The sequence below is a fragment of the Seriola dumerili genome, unplaced genomic scaffold, assembly GCF_002260705.1.
Source record: "Seriola dumerili isolate Sdu_G_001 unplaced genomic scaffold, Sdu_1.0 BDQW01000442.1, whole genome shotgun sequence".
NCBI lineage: Eukaryota > Metazoa > Chordata > Actinopteri > Carangiformes > Carangidae > Seriola > Seriola dumerili.
Genome location: NW_019174697.1, coordinates 81,962 through 106,838, shown reverse-complemented (window position 1 = coordinate 106,838; position 24,877 = coordinate 81,962). Strand labels below are relative to the sequence as shown.

General features: G+C 41.7%; 2 protein-coding genes across 3 annotated transcripts in view; both read left to right on the top strand.

Annotated features, from left to right (window-relative positions):
• The window catches only part of LOC111234255 (zinc finger and BTB domain-containing protein 26-like), a 7,900-nt gene extending 6,979 nt beyond the window's left edge, over window positions 1–921 (top strand). The window contains exon 3 of the mRNA XM_022762226.1: window positions 869–921. Coding sequence (XP_022617947.1) covers window positions 869–921 — 53 coding nt within the window. The remainder of the gene's footprint in view (window positions 1–868) is intronic.
• Window positions 1–24,877, top strand: part of rc3h2 (ring finger and CCCH-type domains 2) — a 26,632-nt gene extending 1,755 nt beyond the window's left edge. Inside the window, exons 2-20 of one of the 2 annotated variants that reach the window (XM_022762108.1) lie at window positions 7,126–7,448; window positions 7,588–7,705; window positions 8,316–8,549; window positions 9,441–9,616; window positions 11,188–11,388; window positions 11,559–11,691; window positions 12,857–12,975; window positions 14,385–14,497; window positions 14,895–15,215; window positions 15,685–15,887; window positions 16,015–16,322; window positions 16,407–16,553; window positions 17,962–18,099; window positions 19,469–19,633; window positions 19,787–20,039; window positions 20,219–20,303; window positions 20,991–21,198; window positions 21,301–21,464; window positions 21,599–24,877. In XM_022762108.1, coding sequence (XP_022617829.1) covers window positions 7,218–7,448; window positions 7,588–7,705; window positions 8,316–8,549; window positions 9,441–9,616; window positions 11,188–11,388; window positions 11,559–11,691; window positions 12,857–12,975; window positions 14,385–14,497; window positions 14,895–15,215; window positions 15,685–15,887; window positions 16,015–16,322; window positions 16,407–16,553; window positions 17,962–18,099; window positions 19,469–19,633; window positions 19,787–20,039; window positions 20,219–20,303; window positions 20,991–21,198; window positions 21,301–21,464; window positions 21,599–21,746 — 3,465 coding nt within the window. In that variant the 5' untranslated portion in view covers window positions 7,126–7,217 and the 3' untranslated portion in view covers window positions 21,747–24,877. Of the gene's footprint in view, window positions 1–7,125; window positions 7,449–7,587; window positions 7,706–8,315; window positions 8,550–9,440; window positions 9,617–11,187; window positions 11,389–11,558; window positions 11,692–12,856; window positions 12,976–14,384; window positions 14,498–14,894; window positions 15,216–15,684; window positions 15,888–16,011; window positions 16,323–16,406; window positions 16,554–17,961; window positions 18,100–19,468; window positions 19,634–19,786; window positions 20,040–20,218; window positions 20,304–20,990; window positions 21,199–21,300; window positions 21,465–21,598 lie in introns of both variants that reach the window. The other variant, XM_022762107.1, reaches the window with a different exon arrangement.

The following is a 24,877-nucleotide window of genomic DNA, read 5'->3' as shown; positions in this document are numbered from 1 at the left end:
GAAAATAGAAAGCTTAGAGTTTTTGTTCATATAAACACAATCTTATTTAATTCATTGCACTTTGTTATCAACATTGTAAGACTCGGGCTCAATTTACTGTTTGTTCTTCTTAGCTTGTATGACTTTAAACTGACAGTTAAGTATTTCAGGGTTTTGTTTTTTTCAGCAATGTGGTGGGTGTGAAGTTTCAGTGTTGTGCTGAAACCCCACTATGTTGTTCCCAGAAGGCTGTGCAGTTGGGTTTATGTTAAAATTCTGATTGTACTTCATGTTGCTGAGGGGGCTGCGTGGGTCATGCAGATGTACTGTAGTTGGGGGGGGGGTTAAAAGGTCATTAGCACAAGTGAAGCAAAGTGAGTTGTCATAACCAAAGTTGGCTCATTAAAACAGTGTGTGTGTGTGTGTGTGTGTGTGTGTGTGTGTGTGTGTGTGTGTGTGTGTGTGCGCTTCATAAAGTGAGTGAACTAAAGCAGTGCTACTGTCTTGCAGAATGAGACCGGGATGTTTACTGTGGTCATTGTTTTGTACTGATTAGAGTCTTCAGTAATAGGGACTCAGTTGTTGAAAAGTTTTTGTGTATTATCTGCATCTCAGGTGAAGACACCAACCCGCCTCTCTCTCTCTCTCTCTCTCTCTCTCTCTCTCTCTCTCTCCCACACACACACACACACACACACACACTCACTTGCTTCATGGAATGTTCTAATTCGGGGGTCTCAGTGACGGTGAGAAGGAGTCGGCGGTGCTCATATTACTTCACCTCATGCTCCATGGTGGTGTGTGAGTGTATGTGTGTGTAGTGTGTATGTCCATGTATCCATTTATGATCTCTTTTTCGTGTGCACCTCTATGTGTTCATGTGTAACAGAACAGTTTCTGGGGATGATATGGGTGTTCATCCATCAGATGACGCAACGCTAATTCAACCACAATGAGACAGCTCCTTCCTTATCTCTGCTACTGGTTGTTGTGGCTCTACAAACTGGCCAATTCTTTTACTTTTAGATGACTTTTTGATATTTTCTCACCTTTAGATGACAGTTTGTTGTCGAGATTGGCAGGAAACATGGAGGGAGAAAAAGAGGAGGAAGAAAAAATAGCTCCCAGAGATTTTGCATTTCTATGGTGTGCGTCTTAGACGCCATGAGGAAGCTCCAAGCCTGTAGCTGTCAAAGCTAATCTATCTCGTCACTTTGTCAAATACTTCAAACAGCTTATTAAGTTTCTAATTTTGTATAAACTGGCATTGTTTGGCTTAAAATCCTAATACTTTACATGAAATGGCATACAATTAGTACTTTACATTAGTCCCTGATGTGTCTCTCTGCAGATACTGGGGTACATTAGAGGTAACTGTGTCACCTCACTCTACTGGGCTGACAGAAATTGTTGAGTAGGAGTTACAAAGTGACAGTTAAATGTCATGGCACAGCACAATCAGAGACTAATGCCCCCAAGGATACACAGAGAAAACACCATATACACACACACACATGCACACACACACACACACACTCACACTCACATTAGGTCAAAACAACCACATCCCTCTATCATTACATGCACAACCTTAGCTCTTACTCAAACTATAACCTGATCCTTCATGTCTAGTGGGTGTGTACCGCTTTGATAAGCCTCCCATTGGCTGACTGCTGTATTCTGCTTCCTTCCGTGCTCCCTTTCAGTTGCAGTTTTCAAAGTCCATGTTTTTATGGGAAACATTCACAACAAAGGCTCAAGCTAACAAGCTACATAATGCCTGAATACTGAGGTAAAAACTTGTATCATTCACAATGCTGAAGCCATGTGAAAGATCAAAAATATTTCACCTGTGGAATGATATTTTGTAAGCGCTCTGGTAGGCTGAGCACAGTTACGTCCTTATGTTTCCTTTAAAGCATCATGTGAAACAACTGTTTTTTTGTCAGCTGCATACCAGATTAATTCTACCTTTTTTTTTTCCACCTGACCTTTTTCATTCGCTGGCGCTGCTCAAACATGGTGGGGAGATCTGGCAATGTGAGAACATCAACCTTTACCCTTAAGTTAACCTAATTTTAACCCAATCATAAACCTAAACCTAAGTCCAAACGATAAAGACAGTTGAAAAGTGAGGACAGCCTGAAATGTGAAAAACATCTCATACCTCAAAGTTCTGAAGAACACTCTCAAAACAATCTCTTTCTTTCTCTTTCTGTCTGAGACATGCCAAAGGAAACTCCAGATGCCCTCCCCCACTCAGACGGGGGCCAAGCGAGGACTCACTGTCCTGAGCCAGATGATAGCTCGCCAACTGTTGGCTGTAAAGACACAATGTACTTCTCATCCTCCGCTCAGTAGAGTGGGTGGCTCAACAGGCCAGTACAGCCAATCATTGCTTAGGTCTACAAAGCCCTCTTTCAACAATTTGAGGGATATTTTGCTCTTAAAATTGGACGTGTAATGTGATGCGTCTGTCTTGATGCTGGGGTGTGTTTAAAATGGCACATCCTCAAGTTTCCCTTCACTTCAAAGCATGGAGTAATGCACTCTAGGTACCCAACTGCAGGCACAAACAAGTCAGAGAGAATGAAAACAGAGCTCAAAGGTCGATTTCCTCATTTTAAAATAATCAGCTAGGGAGAAGAGCCTGATGAGGAAGTTGAGGTCTGCTGTAATAATACAGCACACCCACCTCTCCCTGTCACAAGACTGGACTTATTCATGACTGTGGGGGCTTCTCTTGTGTGTACCTGCATGTTGCATGCTTATGCACATGAGTAATGATCCATTCATGCAATTACTGGAAGTTTTGTGTACATCATATTCTGTAGTCCCCATGTCATGTGGGGTGTTAATGCATATTTTAATCTTACTGCGATGTGGCAGTGTTAAGGGTAGTGAAGGCCCACTGTGTGTGTGTGTGTGTGTGTGTGTGTGTGTGTGTGTGTGTGTGTGTGTGTGTGTGTGTGTGTGTGTGTGTGTGTGTGTGTGTGTGTGTGTGTGCAGGAATAATTTCTGCACAGAGACAGACAGGCAGTGGTAGAGTGCGAGCTAAGGCCAGGCTTCTCGTATTCTGCCAGGGACTCTCTGTTGAACAGGATGTAGCAGTTGCTCAGAGCAGGAACAGGTGGCCGTCAACGTGACTACAGCAAGTGGATCACGGTTAACAGTTGCCCCTAGAGTTTGCACCACTCCCTGATCTGCAAGCTCACAGAGAAAAAGGGGAGTTTTATCCAGACTCCCGAGCCAAGATAAGAAATCCCCACCATCTTCGCCCATACCCCCCCACCCCCCATCCCCTCCCACTCTTCCTCACACGGTGGTTCAGCACTTTGTGGGCTACAATAGCTGTAATTGGTGTTATATTTGGGCTCCTCGCGGAAGGAAATATGATCCACGGGGACAGAGCGGAGCTGTCCACGCGGCCAAGGAGGCAACGCTGGCACCGCTGGCACCGCGTGCTGCGGGCAGTTTGGAAGGTGCGTAGAACTGGTGTAATAATTGGCCGGTCGCCATAGATAGGCTATATATACATATGATACGGTGGATATTAAAATAAATTCTGTGATGAATGATGGTATATTTGTAGTTTAATGTGGCGTGCGTAATGCGGATAGTTCCTCTTTCTCTTTCCATTGGACCTTCTCTTCTAACGCGTTCATGTTGTAAAGAGACTGGTGTAAGTTATTTTTTCATATAAGTTTGTTTTTCAGGCTCAGACAGTTCTTCCAAAACGTAGTGGGGGTGGGGTGGGGTGGGGGTCTTTATTGTGGGTTGGTATTGTTCCAGACGAGTAGCATGGTCTTTTCATGGGACACAGACATACACTGTAGTGATTTGACAGATATCCTAAATATACATCTTGTTGTTAACAGGTTGGGTTCTGTGCACATGTAGGGGATACAGGATGCACAGGCTCTCACATTGGCTGCAGCATATTTTCAAATCAGTTAAACTACGTGATTTGTCCTCTCTAATCTCAGTTATTCTCTCTTATTTACTTATCTCTCTCTCTCTCTCTCTCTCTCTCTCTCTCTCTCTCTCTCTGTGTGTGTGGGCATTATTTTACTGTATCTCTAACCCCATTTGCATAGATAATTTCCAAGCTTTTTTGTGGCACCTGCTCTCTGAGGGTACCTGCTGTTATGTCTGGTGAGCAGTTTGAACAGATGCAACAGGCTCTGAAAGCAACAGGTGCTGGCTGTCTGCACGCTGTGTCCAAAACACTTTGCATTATTGAGTCAAAAGGATAGTGGTGTTCTTTTTTTTTTCTTTTTTTTTTTTTATGTTGGCCTGTATTTATGTAAGATTTTGCTTTCAGTTAATGGGATGATACATGAAACAGCATACAGGAGGTCACAGAAAGAGTAACAAAATACCCTATTGTACTGTACCATTACGTAACAGGAGGCACATTTCCTGGTATGGCATGTTTTCAAAAACTGTACAGAGTGGAATATTTGAGTAAGAGTGACTAGAATTCAACAGAATTCAGAAAGTATACAATCAAACGAAAGCATGAATCATGAATCATCACAACTCTTATATTATATGTGAGTGTTGTTGTTATTGTGTGTTCATCACCCATAAGCAGGATGGTTTTAAAGCTGCAGATATCAACAAGCAAAGCTATAGGTTTGTAAAGGGGGCTCATTTAGATCTGATGACTACTTCACTTTGCTTCTCAGTAGGCTCTGCAGTTCTTTGAATTTCTGAGGCTTTAAGACACAATACTAGAACATAACACCGTTACCAAAATATGAATCATGCATTCATGTGCTTTGGTGTGGAGGTGTGGGTCAGTTGAAGCATGAGTCTCTCCCCCCTCTTGACAAGAATCACCTTCAAATGTTGTTTCCCCTAGCAGGGACTGATGTGTTTATAGACTACTGAGAGCCCAAATATATAAATAACCTGTTATTAAAGTTTAGGTTTGCCATTAACTCAAATTTCCTAGCATGTTGGTCAGTTCAAAAATCTGTGCTAAATAAAGGATTTGATTTAAATGCAGTGTTAGCTTTGTCAAAATATAGAAAGTAAAACTAAAATTAGTGTCTACAGAATATTTATTTGTCCTAACTCCTTCCATCCATTTAGAAGTTTACTTTTTGATGCTGGTGGTGGTGGAGTATATTTTTTATTTTAATTTGTCTGGATCATGTATTTTGGCATTGTGTCTGGTTTAATACAGTCTTCTGGACTGTCCCCACCAAATAAACTGAATGAGAGTCGGTTGTAAAAGATGCTTTGGAACATTTGACATAAACAGAGATTTTGGCCTACAAACAGAAAGTTGGTATTATTCAGCCTCATCTGTCTCAATCTGCAGATACTGTCTGTGTTTATCAACAGTCTGTGCAATGATTTACTCATGCACTATTGTTATGATTCAACATGAGCTCAGCCTTTATTAGACAGAAGAAGAGGATATGTTTTAAAGAGTAAAATTGGAAGCTAAGATGATTCCGTGTGACTGATTTTGCTCTCAAATTATTGCTCAGTATGCATTCCTGGAGTTTTATTTTTGGGCTCTATGGGAGATAATTTGTCTCCACCCCTTGTTCTTAAATGATCTTTTTCCTTTTGTGCTCTTACAACATATATTACTCTGTTGATGAAGAAAACAAAACTGTGCTCAAACAGCTGGTTTGCTGTCCTATATTTGTTATGGATTTAGTGTAATTAAATTAATTTAGTTTTTCATCTTACTGTTAGGAGGGTAGAATCAGTTTATCATAATATTTCAGTTATTAGAGTTCAGCACAGCAACATTAGGCTAATTCTGTGTACATATATTCATATATATTTATAGACTTGGACTTGATACAGTACAAATTGTGTTCACAGAAAGGTCTTTATGTATTTCCTGTTAATGCAACATGGGTTGAGATTGTGGCCACTATTTTATAGAAAATTAATAAATGTATGACTTTTATAATGAAAGAGACTGAAGACTGCCTGTGTGCTCAAAGAGTAATAATATTAATGCTACTCCTTCATCTGCTGGACCCTAGGGATTGAATGATTATCGGATGCAATATTCAGCATTTTTCCGATTATTGGAATTTTTGTAACCTATAACCAATTTAAAATGAGCTACTTTGGCTGTAATGCAAACACTTGTCCCTGTCTATAGTCACCACTCTGTGGTCTGGAATGACCCACCCACTGCAGCATCCGATTGGTTAGACTTCACAAGTAGTAGCCTATCACGCTGAGCAGCTGCGGTTAGCAAGTGGAGTTGTGTGGTGACGGTTAGACAGCAGACATCGCTGAAGTTGTAATAAACATCACAATTCTGTACAGTGAAGTTACAACAACACTACACTCTGACGAACAGGTTCATCTGTTGATCCAAGACACATCGAGCAAGAGAGAGAGACAGAGAGAGAGAGAGAAGCCATTGCTAATTGCTAAGCTAAAGTAACTAGCTAACTACTACTACTACTGCTACTAATACAACAGTCCTCCAGTATATTATAATGATAAGATTATAATGTTTAGTTTGTAATAAAATAGTTTTAGACAGTTGTTGATTCAACTGTATGATCAGACGTAAGCGAACATCCTTGTTTGATACAGGACCCAACAAAAATCACAACCTTTTTTTTTTTGTCAGTGATAATGCAAAAATTACCATTCTAACTGAAATCGTGACACGTATCACAATCGCAATATCTGCCAATATAATTGCACTATGACTTTCACATATCGTTCAGCCCTATTACAAAGTACAAAAGGAGTGTAATGCTTTTCATTTATGCTGTACTAGCTATTGTGGAGGTTATGTTATTGTGATTGCAAGCACAATAGGATTATGTTCTTATAGTGTTGAGTAATGCCATATGGTGTTTTTTTTCTACAGTATTTTTCATGCTGGTCAGTGCACAAAAACTATCACTAATTAACTCCAACCCCAAGTAAGCAGTATATTATAAGCAACTATAAGAACATTTTAAGTGTTTATTAATGTACAGTGATTTAAAGATTCATATATTTCCATATTAAATTATTACAGCTGTGTTTTATCATATTCTCATTCTTTATTTGTTTATATTACGTGCATCCAGATACGGGTGTTTCACAGGAAGACAACTATTGACAATTCAATTACTATACATCATTATGTCCTGTCTCTCACAGTCACCGTCGGCGAGCAGGTGCTGTTGTCGGGGCTCGTTGACATGCATTCCCCCTGAGCTTGGCGACGCCTCCCTCAGTGGTGTGGTGGCAGAATGCCAGTGCAGGCAGCCCAGTGGACAGAGTTCCTGTCCTGTCCCATCTGCTACAATGAGTTTGACAGCAGCGGCCACCAGCCCATCAGCCTGGGCTGCTCCCACACGGTGTGTAAGACCTGCCTACACAAACTGCACCGCAAAGCCTGCCCCTTTGATCAGACACCAATCAGCACGGATATCGACATGCTGCCGGTCAACTGTGCCCTGCTGCAGCTGGTTGGAGCTCAGGTGAGTCAGGAAGAGTGGACATGTGTTTATGCATGGGTCAATTGAGAGTGTCACAGTGAGAAAAACTCAATCTTTTGTCCCCTGTCTGTGTGTTTAAATGTCTTGTGTTCTTGTGTGTGCTATGATCTGTGCTTCTTAGGTTCCAGATGTGCAGCCCGTGAGCCTGAGTAGTGCGGCAGAGGTGGAGCACTATGAGGTCTGCAGGGTGTGTGTAGAAGAGCTGGCTCTCTTCTTGAAACCTATCAGCGGAGCAAAAGGTAGTGTGTGCGTGTTTGTGTGTGCATGTAAGAATTTGAGATCTGTGGACATTTGCGAAAGCGAATTAAGCTCTTGGTATGTAATGTGAGGGGGCTGCAGCTGAGCTGCCTGTGTAACTTGGCATTCATGCTTATCACACTTGTCATGACGCCTGAAAGCTTCTGTACTTTTACAGTACTGAAGGAAAATTCAACTCTCTGCATAACCAGATAAGAAATGTTAACTTTACTAAAATTGACCGGTAGTTCCGGTTCTTAGTGCAGCCAATTCTGGGTGACGGTGCCATGGTAGCATTCATCATTCTTGGTTAATAACATCATTTGGACAATTGACACGCATAAATGACAGAAAAGGAGAATTTGGTGGTGAGGTTAGATGTAAGAAGAAGCTCTAAGGCTCATCCCTTCCAAGAAGAGGCCTTTAAATCCACCGACAGAGCTGGTCATAACAGACTTATCTGCCCCACTCTTCTTTTTGGGTTGGAGGATGAAGTTTCTTTGTTTCATTGTTTAATCCAATTGAATACGGCCGATAACTAAAGTATATTTTCTCATTGTGAAGAAGCTCCACAGATACACTGTTTTACCACAGAGCTTTCACCTACTGCAGGGGTGGCGACCCTGAGTCCGAGCGTGCTCAGTCGGCCCATGCAGAGGAAGCTGGTGACCTTGGTGAACTGCCAGCTGGTGGAGGAGGAGGGCCGTGTGCGGGCGGTGCGGGCGGGCCGGTCGCTGGGGGAACGAACGGTAACAGAGCTCATCCTGCAGCACCAGAACCCCCAGCAGCTCTCTGCCAACCTCTGGGCAGCTGTGAGGGCGCGTGGATGCCAGTTCCTGGGACCTGGTGAGTGCGAATGGCAAACAGAGGAACGCATAAATCTGTGAGGCAACGTAATACATGTCATGTGTAAGACATGAATGTAACAAATGACATTTTAGACTGGTTCAACAAATTTTATTGTTTCATAACTGTGAGTGAGACTTGCATAATGATGCATAAGGATTAAGCTTTTGGATCTTGTCTTGTAAATATCATCAACAAGACATTTAAAACTATCATTCAGGTTTAAAAGTAATGAAGGCTGCTGTGGACTACTTTACTCACCTTAAGCTTTTTGTGACCTGTAAAATGTACAATAACGCAAAGTTTTGAGAACATCTTGTTTGTGTAAGTATAATTTTTATAAATAATTCACCCTTTTCAGCTTGGTTAATCTCAATTCTGTAGCTTTTTCTAAGATATTATCACTCATTACAAAATGTGATTACAGTGAGCGTGTTACTTGACTGTTAAACATCCAAACTGGGAGTTTAATAAATTGCCTTTCAGTTGAATGGACTCGTGTCAAAAAATTGCCATTTTAGATTGCCTCATCAAACTGACTGCTGGTGTCGGTGCCTGGTGTCCTGTGATGATTACTCATAGGGCAGATTCTGACTGAGAAACTGTTTCTCATCATGATAACAGAATGAGTTCATTCAAAAGTCTGAGGACACCTGGTTCTAAGTGTTAGAAAAAGCCTTGGTTTGATCAGTGGAGAAAATTTAAATATGCATTGTTTGGAGTGTTGGCATGCATATGCATGCTCACCTGTGACTGAATGTGTTTGTGCTAAATATTTTTCCCTGATTCTCTTTTCACATCACTCTTTGTCTCTGTCTTGCTTCCTCCCACCATCCCAACCTCCTTCTGTTCGCTCTGTCCCTACATCCCCCTCTAACTCTTCCTCATCAGCTATGCAAGAAGATGCACTGAAGCTGGTTTTACTGGCTCTGGAGGACGGCTCAGCTCTGTCCAGGAAGGTGTTGGTTTTGTTTGTAGTGCAGAAGCTTGAGGCTCGGTTCCCCCAGGCCTCCAAAACCAGCATAGGCCACGTGGTGCAGCTGCTCTACAGGGCCTCCTGCTTCAAGGTACTGAACAGGGAACATGAATGAGCATGTGCACATGGATACACAACAAACCAACAAATATGTGCACATACAAGAACATGTGAGCAAGCTACACTATTAACAGCTCCATTTATAAAAAATTAAAAGCTAGCTCTTTGAAAGTAGTCTGTGTCAAACTGAACAAAAGAACCTCAGTTTGCTGCTGTCCCAAGAACCCAAGCCATAATAAATGACCTGATTAAATGAAGGGTATTTAAATAGATCCTCATTTACCAGTACATATTTCTTTACCCCAGAGACAGTGCTTCAATTTGATATTTTTTTATGTAATCAGTTGTAGAGGTGTTTTCCAAAACTATCATTGTTGGCAGCTAAGTGTAATATTTTCCATGAAATGAACTACCAAATTAGAATAAACAAAAAACACAATTTTCTCATAATTAAACAGTGTCTAAGTGAGCTTTGGAAACCCCCTTTCAACTGCAGATTGTTCCTCAAATTAATATGACCCAATTTGACATTACAGTTATATATTATCACTCCCTAAATACTGATACCAACATCTAATATTGCATAAAAGTCATACTTGTAATAAGGATACGTGCTTCTGCTGATATATTTTGTGTGTGTGGGTATATTTCTGTGCCTGTTATCTGATGACAGACATCGCTGGTAGGGCAGAAATGCCAGCTATCTGCTTGTGATGTAACAGCAGTCTATATTTGCCCTTGTTGCCCTGCCTTGCAGGACAGGGCCAGACAGCACAGAGATGCAAAGAAAGATAGATGAAAGTGCAGGAACAGTGTTTTTCTCAAGGGTGGAGAGCAGCAAGAGCTTTGATAATAATGAAATCTGACTCTGTTCAATTGTTATTTTGACTGTCTCAGTGGTAGCTGTTTGTAAGTGTGCGGGTGTCTTGTGATGATTACTCATAGGGCAGATTCTGAAGAGGGGAGAATCCCTTTGTCTGATCTGAATTTGAGTTCATTAGTCTGAAGACACCTCATACAGATAAACTGAAACTGGTAGGTAGATTCTGTTACAGTTAGTCAGAAAATTACAAGTATGACTTGTGGTACTTGGGACCTCCCAGACCAAAATATAATTTATTATTAAGGAATAAGTCACCCTAACATACCTGAACGTCATATACATGAAACTGCTCCAAACAAGTTAAGAAACATATTCATTTTGGTAAAACAATAACTCAGATTTTGCCTGCCCATACAACCATAAATTATGGCTCTGGCTTCAAACATTTGATAATTATGCTAATAGATATAGAATACTTTAAAAAAAATCTAAATGTTCTTTCTGGGTGAGAAACCAAAATGTAAAATTATCAGCTGCAGCCTACTAAGTTGTAAGTGCCAGGTGTATACTAATGCAGAGTATATACAAAGTGAGTGAAGTAAAATTTTGGGGTGATTATTCTTCCATTTCCTCTGTATCAGAGACAACAAAATACAATAACCATCTAATACATCCATCCTTTTTTTTCTTCCTTGTCTTTTTCCTCACTCACCTTCCTCTCAATTCACCCTCTGTCTTATCCTGTCTCCCTCCATCATCTGTCCTTTCCTCCCTCTCAGGTGACTAAGCGTGATGAGGACTCTTCGCTGATGCAGCTGAAGGAAGAGTTTCGCACATATGAGGCTCTCAGGAGAGAACACGATGCCCAGATTGTCCACATCGCCATGGAGGCGGGCTTACGGATCTCACCTGAGCAGTGGTCTTCTCTGCTGTACGGAGACCTGGTCCACAAGTCACATATGCAGTCCATCATTGATAAGGTACTGTTGTTGCACTTGCCATATTAGTTTCACCATCGAGTATTGATAGAAATCACTTTTAAAATTTCAAATGGTGACTATAACAAACCTCTAGAGAACAGAGGCACAGGAGAAATAAATTTTGTTTTTTTTTTCAAAGACTGATTCTCCTCTTCTATCCTCTGCCACAGTTGCAGTCTCCAGAGTCGTTTGCAAAGAGTGTTCAGGAGCTGACAATCGTCCTGCAGAGGACAGGAGACCCGGCCAACCTCACAAGCCTTAGACCGCACCTGGAACTACTAGCCAACATAGACCACAATCCAGGTACCTTCTTTAACAGCATTCATGTGGATGAATAAGTCTGAATGATGAACACTTACTCAGAATAAAGGGTTTGTCCAGTTCCACAAAGATAAATGAGATTGAGATGCGAAGAAAATAGGCAAGCTGTGGCACTCGCATATCAAAATGCAATTAGCAAGCGCAAAGCAGAAGATTAAAAGTACTGATTCATCTTGTGTGTTACACATTTATTAAGCAATGCACAGTGACTAAGCAGGGTGTGTGATGTGTTTGACATGCAGAAGTCTGCTCTGTATTGTTGTTCCCTGCTAAACTTGGATATTATATTGTCATGAAACAACCAAGTGCCTCAGGCGTCATGACATTATATCATTCTGCCTCATTTGAAATTGTTGTGTTATGTGCATTTACACAAACAGTTAATTTGTAAGCCACAGATGCCCCCCCCCCCCCCTTGCAGTGCTGCTCAACAGGAATTGTTTGGAAACAATGCAATACCAATACATTTTTAGCAATGCTAGTGGCGTGGCTCAAGGAAGGCAATGTCAGTCCGTCCACAACCATTGGATGGATTGCACGAACATTTGGTACAGGCATTCGACATTGTAGTAACTCCCATGACTTTTCAGCTACATCATTAGGTCAAAATTTTAATCTCTCCAACTACTGGATGGATTGCCATAAAATGTGGTCCCTTTTCTTGTAGCCCTGTCGTAAGATAAAAGTTTTAATTTGGTCAATAGTTTGGTTTATGACCAAATACCTGCTAAACTAATGGAAATCACGTCAGCATCAGCCGCACATAGTGTTTAGTGCTAATTATCAAATACATGCTAAATTGTCATTGTGAGCATGTTAGCATGCTGATCTTAGCATTTAGCTCAAAGCACCTCTGTGCCTAAGTTCAGCCTCACAAAGCTGTTAGCCTCACTGTAGTCTTTTGTTATTTTAGCCTTTATTAATACAGGGAACCCAAATAAAGACATGTTTCATTTCTTTGGGTGTCATTTGTAGTTAGCATACTGTGTAGTGGAGATAGATGGAAAAAGGAGGATGTTTAATCTCAATGATCCCTTTAGTTCTTTCAGTATTTTCAGAGCCACGTGCCGGATGCTTTCAAGGTTTGTCACTTGGTGACTTGATAAGATGCTCTACTAAACAGACAGCATTGTTGAACTGTGTGCAGATGCCCCAGCGCCATCATGGGAGGAGCTGGAAAGTGTGATGCTGGCTGTGAAGTTGGTGGTTCATGGACTGGTGGAATTCATACAGAACTTCAGCAAGAAGAGCCACGACACTCCTCAGGTATACTGACATGAAAGGATGAGATTGTTAATAGTAACGTACATTATTTAATACACTGGAAAAAATGAGATGAAATGCAGAAAATGTGAGAGATCATAGACATAATATTCGCATGATGGAAAAGTGCAGTATAGTAAAGACAGACAAGCCAGGGAAGAGGAATTGTGTTGCTGCTCCCTCCAGACACAGTGTAAGGCCATCAGCATGGAAGATAAGATGTTCAGGGTCCTGCAGCACACTTTGTTCCTCCTGCCTGTTGCATCCAAGATAGTTAAGAGGACATGAAAATGTCTCTAGCCACTAACAGTTATTGTTTAAAGCTTCTGTGCTCTAATGGCTCTTAACTATCAATTATTTAACTGATACAACAGGATTGAAATAATTTAACAATTTGCAGATAATGCATCTGTGAAGGCTGAAACTGGTCTCTAACAGTGCATACTGTATAGATTAGTGGAGTGAATAAAGAATGAACTTCACCTGTGTGTCAATATCAACTATTTTCAAACAAATTCTTGCATAACTAATCAAAATGAATATCTATATGACTACATTCAGAATACATTAATACCTGTACGATATCTAAACACCAGAATCTTTTAAGGATAATGGATTTCTGTCAATCGTACTTGCATGCTGTCATGAAGTCCTGATCTGCACATAATGAGATATTTCCCCAGGGCTGAGGAGGATAAGCCTTCAGTTCTTTCAGCGAGGAAATAAAAAAATAACAATTTAAAATTTCAGGCAAAGTGGTTTTATATTTTCTGACTGGTGTACAACCCTGCAGAGCAACCACAAGATCACTGCCCTCATGTATCCACCTCTGTGTTTTCCATTTCTTTTTACTTTTCCCCACGTTAGAAAATAAGGGCAAAGATGGCTGAACACACAATAACAATTTTTGAATGTGTTGTGTTTAGATGCATGTTTTGTACCATACGATAATGTACCATAAAGGAGATTATTTAAGTCATTTTTTTAGATTAATGAGGCTTGCCAGCTCTCCTTTGTAGTCTGTCCATCCCTGTTTGTGGACTTTGACCTGTGACAAGTTTCCTTTTAGCTGACACTGTAACAGTCTGCAAATAAATAATGGAATCAACTTGGATATAGTTTACTAGAGCATAAACACTATAAAGAGTGAACAGTAACAAACACTAACTAACTTTTAACTGATTGTTACTATTATAATCTACCACAACTTCCAACTTCAAACTAAGAGTTGTATGTTGATTCATCTCACTGTTTCAATAATATTTGAATATTAATCATGCAAATAAAAATCACATGACACTGTTGTGCTGGAAATAGCAATAAAATGCTTGTGTACTTTGGAAGAACACAAGGTGTGATGTGTCTGTTTAATTTTACATTTAATTTGTGTTGTATCTGTGTGTGTTTTCCAGCCTCAGGCCAACAGCAAGTATAAGACCAGCATGTGCCGAGACCTTCGTCAGCAGGGAGGCTGTCCCCGAGGAACCAACTGTACATTCGCGCACACACAGGATGAGCTGGAGAAGTGAGTGGGCCCTCACATAACCTCAGAAAGACTGCGTTTTCATTTTATTCAAGAAAAAAAAACACTCAGATTATCCAAATGTCCCTTTACAATTAGATAAAAAAAGATTACTCTATAATATTATAAATATGTTTGAGAGAAGTCTGCTTATCCAACAGTGTTATTTTATGTTGTTATTTTTTTATCTTTATGTAACCGCACTACAGAGCCTCTTCCAACCTCCTTTTTAATTAGATTTTAATCTTTTTAATCTAATCATATATTTATTCACAAGAGGTCCACTGTGACAATAATATTGCAATACTAAGGCTACATGTGTATGCACGCACACACACATCCCTAATCCTTCCCAGTTGTATTGAATTTACTCATTATCCTTAATTCTCTCTCTCCACAGATTTAGACTGAGGAACAAGAAGAGCAGCAGTGTGGGCCGGGCGTTTCCATTAGCACCCGGGGTCATGGGCAAAACCTTCACCATGGAGGGCAGCATCCACACAGATGTGTCTGCAGGGGTGGGGCAGGGGCTCAAAGGCACAGGGGAGAACGCAGCCTCCATGACGGAGGGAGTTCCTGGCCTGACTCACCCCCAGCTTATCTCCAGAGGGGCTGACATGATAGAGGAAATGAAGAGAGCGGTGCCAAATGGATCCAGTGGGGCTAATGGGTCCAACGGGCTATCTGGCGCCAGCAGAACTGCATCGGGGTCAACAGAACAGTAAGATTATTCATCCGCATCTATTGTTGGCATTAAGCCATGTGACAAGTCTAATATTACTTACAGTTTAGCACAAATTTGTCTAAATAAATAATTAAACAATGGACAATAAGTTAATGCACAATATAAAAATAAACTATATATAAATGTGTATTTACATGCATGGTTCCAAACCCTTAGTGTAGGTATTTTTTTCAGCGTTAGATATAACAACAGCTGCATTTCACATGATTATTTCAGTGTCAAAAAAATTTGGTTTTCTTTCATTTACATTTGAATGAATCTAGTCAAATCCACATTTTCACCCAAATGTGTGGATTTGTGCACACTGCATATTTGCATATGATTTGGAAGAGAAATAATCCCTCACCAACATTTACATGCTGTTGGAAAGGTTTGACCTTTTGTATCTCAAAGTCAGCCTCTGTTCTTTCTTTCTCTCTCTGTCTATTGTCATTCTGTCCTTCAGGAAGCCCATCTCTCCTCCCAGGACTCCAGTCAGCCACTCCTCAGCGTCGTCTCCCTTGACCACAGTTGGACGGGGCGATAGTGGTGCTCCTATACCCAAACATGGCGGGTTCATGCTGCGTGCACCACATCCTTCACAGGCGTCCGAGCTGTACTATCAGGATGCCCACTCTGCTTATGACACAGGCCATTATCAACCAACCTGTGAGTCAAGTTTTTCAATAAAAATCAGAATTAAGAAAATGAGTTGCTGTCTTGGGAAAATGTAAATGAATGCGCTCTTCTCTTCTCTCCTTCTTCTTTCCTCCTCTCACTTTCACCTCTCCAGCAGGTTCTTACTACCCATCTACTCTTCATCCTCCTCACAAACCATGCATGGCTCGCTTCCTCCGATCGTCCAACGTCCCAGAATCCTCGCTGCCACCCTCCATTGGCCCTCCACCAACTTCCTACCCCAGTGATCCTCAGACGCCACACCCACCTTCGTCCTCTTCCTCTGGGTACCCACCACACCCACCTAGAGATCGGATGGGTCCTGCCTTCCATCCCCACCCGGGGCAGCCTCAGTATGGGCCCCTGGCTCCTGCTCATGGGGTTTATGCTCCCCTGTATGACAGCAGGAGAGTATGGAGGCCTCAGGTGAGCCTTCTATTAATTATCATCTTACTATATAATTAAATCATTTTGCAACTTTACTGATAACAATCACAACTGCTGTTACAGCTGTACCACAGAGAGGATGCCCGGAGTAACTCACTGCCTCCAGAGGTGCTGCACTCCTCTGTCTACCAGCCTCCACTCAGGGAGAGATTCAACTCTCTAGACAGCAACTACTGCTCTGGAGCTGAACACCGTGCAGGGCTACACAGGGTCAGTGAAATAATACACATCTTACACCAGGTCCAGTGCTCACTTCCGACTGGCTGGAGGAATTTATTTTCAGATAACAACACACGTGCGATATACCGTCTGCGTCACTGATTTAGTTTAAGACACATAATAGAATAAAAACTGTGCTAACTGGCTTTTACTCGAGTACAGCTTCTCCCACTTGTTTTAGTGACGTTTATTCCAACGTTGACAGTAGCAGTGCCAACGCAGTATCTATTTAAAGTGAGTAAGGCTTTAAAAAAATACCATTTATTTTAATTATTGATAAGTGGGCATACTATAAAAGGGATAATCCACTCTGAGCCATGCAATAATTAAAAGATAATGCTCTCAGCTAAGGGTAATATTAGAAATATTTCCTTTGTGTTTCATTTCTTGATGTCATGAAATATCTCTTGGGTATTGATGTTGGTCTCTCTTACACTGAAGAGGTTTATCGCTGCTTTCTTTTCTGCAGCATTTCCTTTCCTTCAGTTTCTCTTTTTACACCCACATGTCATTTCACCTCTACCTTCACTGCCAGCCACAGAGCTGCAGCATGTAGCTTCACCCTCCTCTGTTGTCCTCCCACTTCTCATCCAAATATGTATCTGCCTCCCCCACTCACTTCTCTGTTTCTCACATCATCATATAGCATTACCAGTATGGCTGCTGCAATACTAAAGAAGCCATCAACACATTTCAATTGTGGACAGCAATTGTTTGAATAATATAATATAATATAATATAATATAATATAATGGTAAAAAAACAACAGTGTTGAAAAGCTTCTTTAATTAAAAATGTGTCATCAAAGAATAATTCATAGAGATTTGTGGCAAGACTTGAACCCCGAGACTTAAGCCAGCACCCAATAAAAAGATCTCTCAGTTGTGCAGGAGCCAACAAGCATTAACGCATACATTTTGCAATGCAATGCTGTGCAATTTTCCACCATGTGCATGTGCAGTATACAATATAGCGGGACACAATAACAGGATTGATCGTTTATTTGAGTGTCCTGCACCTCTGGTGCCCAGCCCATATGGGCTTATAAGACACTTAACAGCTTAGCTTAAAGTATGAGGGTTGTTGTGTTGCACAGCACAAACATGAAATGCAATCAGAGCACCTAAACCGTGGAGGAAGATTGGATACAAATCTGCATATTCCTTTGAGACACAACTCAAAACCTAATGTTCTGTATTATTAATGCTTTTTCAGTAGTCCTATTTGATTCTGAATGGTAATGATCAGTTTATGGTTTCAGTCTGATCTGTACCTAATGACATCTTTGCTAAATTGTTGATCAATGTATTATGAATATAATATTGATATGATGATGTTAATATCATGATCTGTTTTCCCTTCCTCACGTTTCCTCTCTTTTCCAACACTGCCTCGGCAGGATTACGGTCGTGTTCCTCTGGGCTACGAGGATCTGTTCAGAAGGAAGCAGGAACAGTGGGCTCACCACCACCACCATCACAACACCAACAGACCCTCACAGTCCTCCCCCATCTTCACCATCGATTTTGGAACTGAGGTAGGAAGCAAATAAGAGATACAACATATGTACCACTCATTAAGAGATTTTATAGGCCACCATGACCAGTTTATTAATGCTATCACTGCAGCCAAATCAAACTGTGAGTAATGATTTGCTTATGTATTTAACCATTTTTTTTAAAAATGTTGGATTTAATTCCCATCCCAAAAGCTTGCGTTTCCACTGTGTCCAATGCTATTTAAGTGAGAGATAGTTGCTTAGCAACTGTGGAGGAAGATATCATAGCAATGCACAGTTGTGGCGTGTGCATGTGCATGTGTGGGTGTGTGTGTGAGAGAGAGAGGATCAGAGAAAAGCGAGAGGAGAGACTTTAACAAGCAGTGACTCAGGCTTTCAGCTGGGTAAAGCTTTGTTTAACAGCACGTTAGATGTTTTTCTGACGATATCCACTTTAAAATGAAGCTCTTATTAGAGAAACCACAAGGACTTTTTAAGTGTTTGTTTACTGGACTCAATTTAATTTGGATGCCTCTGCATAACAAACATAAGCAAACAAGACCATGGGCAAAAATACTGGCTATTTCTATTTAATGATGTCTGGTGCTTGCCACAGGGATGACAGCGAAGTGGCAGCATGTCAGCATCGGCATGACAGCATAGATCCAAATTAGTGAGAAACCAGTGCTGGTACTTCAGGTGTATGAACCTTCCTTAAACTCACACCCGATGCATAACACATTTACTCACTTGTGACATTGTCCATCCATGTATCTGTTGTCTATACCTGCTTATTTTGTGCAGGGTTTTGCTGGGACTGGAGCCGATCCTAGCTCACATTTGGTGAGAGGCAGAGTGCCCTCTAGAGATGTCACCAGTCTATCACAGGACGGACAGACAGGCTCACATTCATGCTTACAGGCAACTTGGGGTCTCCAGTTCAACTGATCTGCTTGTCTAATGTATAAATGCACTCATGTAGGCATGATGGGGAGAGCATGCAAAGTCCACAGAGGGAATGTCCTAACCAGCCCGTGGATTCAAACCCAGGACGTTCTAACACTGAGCCATTGTGCCACCTGAACTATCACTGTATCGTTATGAATATTACATAGCTGCAATTGAGAGAGCAATTTGCAAAACGCGGCTACATCTCTCTGTCTGTCTCTTCAAAGCAAATGCTTGGCTGAAAGTCAGTGGTGGCAAAAGTTGCAGCTGTTGTCCTCAGACGCCCCCAAAGTCGAGAAAGATCCGCAAATCCTCGTAATCCCTGTGACCTCTGGGACAGATCAAGCTAGAATTAGCAACAGGAACAAGTCTCTCACACACAGAGGAAGCAGATGAATATGTTTCATCGTCATTTTTAATTGTCTCTCTCTCTCTCTCTTTCTCTCTCTCTATCTTTCAGCATGTGGAGAGCAGCGGAGGTCAGTGTGTGGGTTGCAGGTTCAGAGGCGAGGAAAGTTTAGCTCACTACTCTCCGTGGTCTTGCGGTACCATCGGCCCCTGCCTCAGCCCCTTTGAGCCCGAAACGCTCACCCACACCTCGGCTCACTCCTGCTCAGATCACTCGGTGAGACTCTTTTTCCACACCCACAGGGAGGCGCAGACGCTCAGACTCACACCCAAAGACAAATTGTCTTTTTCACTTTAGTATCACTGTGTTTTTCGGTGTATTTAAGACTTTGCTCTCTTTCGAACGGCGTCCCTTGGTTTTCTCGTGCAGGAGTTAGACAGTAATGGAGGCGGGGGTGGTGGCGTCAGCAGTGGCAGTAGTGTCGGGAAGCGGTGGCTGCATTCACTGGATCACTACCGCCGCTTGAAAGACGAGGACCCAATCATTCCCTTCAGTGAGGGGCCCATTATCTCCAAGTGGGGCGCCATATCCAGGGCGTCACGCACGGGCTACCACACCACTGACCCCGTCCAAGCCACAGCCTGCCAAAGCAGCGCCAGCACCACACCCATCAACTTTAAAGGTAAGGAGGGATAAAAGAGAGAGAAAGGACAGAACAAAGCACAGTCCGTTGAGCTGTCCCTTATCTTTATAGCATACATCCATACATTATATTTCCATATACTTATTATTTTAAAGTTAATTTTGCTTTGATTTTTTCTGTCTGCATTGTTTACATATTTGTTTGTCTGTCTATCACAGATTACAACCCCCACTTGGATCACAGTGACTACAGGTGGAGTTCCAGAGGATCAGACTCCTCCAGCCACTCCAGTTTCCTAGAGAGGTACAACGCCTTTGTTTTCTCTGAAATCTGTTTTTAGCAGTTAATTTCGTTACAGGTCTTAAATGTTGTTGAACTGTGGGGAAGCACACAAAAACCCCGCATGGAAAGAACTAAGAACTGAGTATTGAATATTGAATTGAACCATATGTGCCGTGCAGTATTGGATATTGTCATAGGGGTTCATTTCTGATTGTTCCTAACACATTCGCTCTCCTTCCTGCTCTCTCATCCCTCGCCTCGCTCTTTGTTTAGCAGTCATTTCCTCTCTGTGGTCAGACTAAAAATAGAGCTGCTAGCTGGTTGGTAAAAACCCACTGGGCTGGCACGAAAAGGAGTCAGGAAAGCCCTCTGCATTCATGTCTCTAATGAACTTTTAACATATTTTCCAAGACACTGACATTCTTTTTTTTATCATGGTTTGTGTTATTAATATTGTAGTATTGTAATGCCACATTTTGTCTACCAATACCAGGTCATTAATGCATACTGTAAGGCATCGTGACCATGTATTTGTTTTATTTTATTTTACCCTCATCATTTTCTTTCTATTGATATCAGGGATAATGATACTAAGAAACTAAGTGTTCTCTAAATCACTGCATTTTTTTTTTGTTACATTCTCTCTGTTGTACTTTTTGAAAGCTAGAGAGCAACTTTGTGTTTGTTTGTTTCTCTGTGTGTTTTCAGTGAGCAGCTGTGTGCATCAGAGTTGCGTGGCCGTCGCACTTCAATAAGCAGCGGAGAGAAAATTGTTTCCGATCTGCAGGCCCACCAGACCGCCTACGGCCAGGACCGGGAGCGGGCCGAGAGCGAACCGGACCCAGGCCGAGACATTGAGCTGGAACTGTGCGCTCTGGACATGGAGGATTCAGACCACCAGGAGATCAAGTCTCAGGTTTGTGTGATGATGTATTACTGAAGTGTAAATGTAATACATCAAAGCACAACCAAACCCCCTTCTCATCTTTCTTTTTTTTTTATCATCTCTGTCTCCTAGGAGTCTTTAGACCTGGCTACCCCACAGTCTCAGGATGCTTCCCACCTCCTCCCACCTCCCTGCTCCTCTCCCCTCCTCTCATCCCCTGTCGAGGAGCGCCCCCAAACAGAGGGTCCTTCGACAGAAAAGATGGATGCTCACCTGCTGAAAAAGATGGCCTTCAGGTGAATTACCATGGTAACCATTGTCAAACAGGATAGAACCACAATCTGAGTTGCATTGGACTTGATTTGTCTTACTCTTTCTTCCTCCCTGCCTCCTTGCTTTCTTCCTTTCCTCCTTTCTCTCTGTTTTCCAGGAAGTCTCTGTCTCCTGGAGGGTTGGTCTCAGGAGGTCTGGGCGTAGGCAAGCTGGTGCTGCGGACTGGACCTTCTCGACTGGGGGACACTTCCACCCGGGCTTGTCCAGACACGCCCGGGACAGAGATGCTGCTCAATGGAAGCTAAGGGGACACAAAGTCAGACAGTGACCTGTATCAATGCTAGCGCTGAGCTGCTAGCCCACAACCAGATCCTGGTTAAAGGGAATACCATTTAATTCCAGCCTTCATATTTGTTAATCATATGCCTAAATAAAACTTGACAGATATGGGTCACCAGTCTGTGCTGCGCCACGCCGCAAGGGGCAAGAGAAAACACACTGTCCTGCCTCCTAAGTAGTCATTTTCACCAATATATAGCTCCACAGAGAATTTAGTGATATCACTTCTAATGCCTAATAAGGATCTGTAGATGCTGAACTTGTCCCTGTTTGCAGTTTAAATCACATTTAGGAGAAAGGCTGGAGATCTCACACCATCTTCGCCACATGATTGCTCTCTCTACATGTATAAACTCCTGAGGTTTATACTGTGCATCGTCCAGTTTGTTGTCGTCCATCACCGCTGACAAATGCCACTTTTTCAGTTTTCAAGATTTCTTTGATACAGTACTGGTTTATAACCCAGCGCCACATAGCTATCCAAACAAAACTTCACACAAACCTGGCATTATTTATCCCCTTTTGAAACTTTTTGCCGCCTTACGGATATCTGCCAATTATTTTTCTTTCTATATCTCTACATGTTAAGGCATTTGTTTAGCCACTGGTTTAGTTTCTAGCTTTTGTTGTGTTGCTGCATTACACATTTTCATAAGTATTTCCTAAAACATCAAAGAGATAGATGTAATAATACTGAGAGCAAAAATGTGTAGGGCGCTCCAACGCTCCAATAAAATTAAAAAGGAAAAAACTGCAGGAAACAGAGGACTTCACTATACTGATAGTGAAACAAGCCTCTGTCCTTTATGAGTCATATGATTTAAATGTTGACCTTCAAATTCCCTTAACTGTCACAAGATCACAGAGCACAACGACACAGTCATAAACTGAACCTGATAATGATCATTGATTGCCGAAAGTCACGAGGGATGAACAAAGTAAACTACTATACTAGCTATACTAACATATTTTCTCAGTTGACTCGGTCTGCATAACTAAAGAATACAAAGCAATTCTTTTTGTGAATAAATTGTATCTTGAGCTGCGGATGGAGATAATTTAGTAGATTTCTGTTTGAGCCACATACACTCACAGTCAGCCTCAAAAACTGCTGTTTCATCTTTGTGTGCCCTTAGTGGTACTGGCATTTAACCCTGCTGACTGTAAGCGAGGACAGTCTCACAGCTCTCTCTCTCTTTCTCACACACGCACACACACACACACACACACACACACACACACACACACACATACACAAAATACACGTGTGCACAAACTTGTCATCCACACATAGCAGACACAAACATGCAATACAGTGGCCTTTCTCTCCTTGGTGTTGTATAAAACTTGGGCTCTACAATGACGTTTGTCCACGCTCACTGACTGACTCCTGTCTCATTTCAGAGGCGTGATCTTACACGTAACCGTGATCCGACAAACCGAACACTGGAAGTCACATCTTTGTAAGCCCATGGCTTTTTCTGTGCTTTTCCAGCCCAGTCACATTCACGTACTGTGTAAACAATAGTCAGAGGTCATGCATGATTTCTCAAGCTGAGGCCTACAAAAAAGTGAGGGACACCAAATTCTTGTGTTTCTTCATGCTGTGTCTTTGTTTCACATTTTAAAAAGTTTTGGTTCGTTTTATTTTATGCATTGCTAACTTCTGTGAAGTTGTTCGTCGGGGTATTTTGTATCAGGATCTTTGTTACTCTTGTTTTGTTTCTTATGTTTTAATTCACATTGTCTGATGTTTCTCTGTGTTTGCTGGCCACCAGATGTGCTGTCGTCAGTAAAGTCCACCAAAGTCTAGTTCACTGTTATTTTGTGCAGTATGGGTGATTTCCATACAGACCAGCCTTGCCTCACTCCCTTTTATAGATATGAGGCATCTCGTCATGTGTGGTTTAGTCTTAAAGACCTTAGCATTAAACATTAACCCATCTTATATACACAGGATTTAAAGTCATGGAGACTCCACTGAGTTTGTTTACACCCGCTCTAAATCTTATGAGATTTGTGTAGAAAGAAAAAATGGAGGGTTAACTAATCTTTTGCGTCTTTCAAGTTCCCTCTTTGCTTTCCTCTCACCTAAGCTACTGTACTGTCTCAAAAACTTCACGAGAGGCAAGTAGCAGCATCCTTCCCCTCAAGTTATATCTTAAATCCCATTTTAGAGGATGGCAGAATGGCTGTACAAATGAGGAAAGGTTTTTGAGTTACAATTTGAAGAGAACGAACACTGAAATGATGGACTGGTGACCTTCTTGGGGTTTCTGTCTTATCTTCCACCCTACTGCTGAGAGAAGCGGGTAGAGAAAACGAAGAACTGGACTGAACAATTCAGCGTGACTTGGATGTGATAATACCATTTTGGAGAAATGTTTTGTAGTGTTAATTTCTGACCTGTAAAAGGCAAGAGCTGGCGCAGGGATTTCAGCTGCTCCAAGTCATGAAATTAGCCTCAGCTACCCACTGTCGCTCTGCATCTGTTTACAACTTCAGCTTTGAAGTCATGTAACGTTAAGTGCCATGTTGTGTACAGTACAGTACAATCAATCCCTGCAATGTTCCTATAGCTTTTCATATTCCTCAGCTGTACACTTATGCGAGGAGGGAAAGGCTCAGTCAAGTGGAGGAGTTAAGACACTTCTCTTGTAATTCTACTTTGTTCCATTAGAGGAAGCTAGATCCTTGTCTGTCTGAATCGCTCAGGGAAGACTTAAGTTGCTCAGCTAGTACTTTGGCTTTTTCTATATTCATCACTTTAAATATTCTGTGGAAGTATTTACCTGAATTTCACTTGTTGATAACCGATCCTTTCACCCAGAGCAAAATGGGATAAAGTGTTAACGATGATTATAATGTTTGCCAGTGTTTACTTTGCCAGTGTTTTCTTTTGCCTCTCAGTATCAATATTGATTTTGCTATTCTAGCTCTCATGGGAAAGGGCTGGGCACTACTGTATGTAAAAACAGTATTGTGAGTATTGAACTTATGTCAAAGTGATACTCCCTGTTTCCTTTAAAAGTGTCTATTGAGCACTGCTGTAGTGGCTAATTGCACTGCACTAATTTCCACCCCATCACTGCCAGCA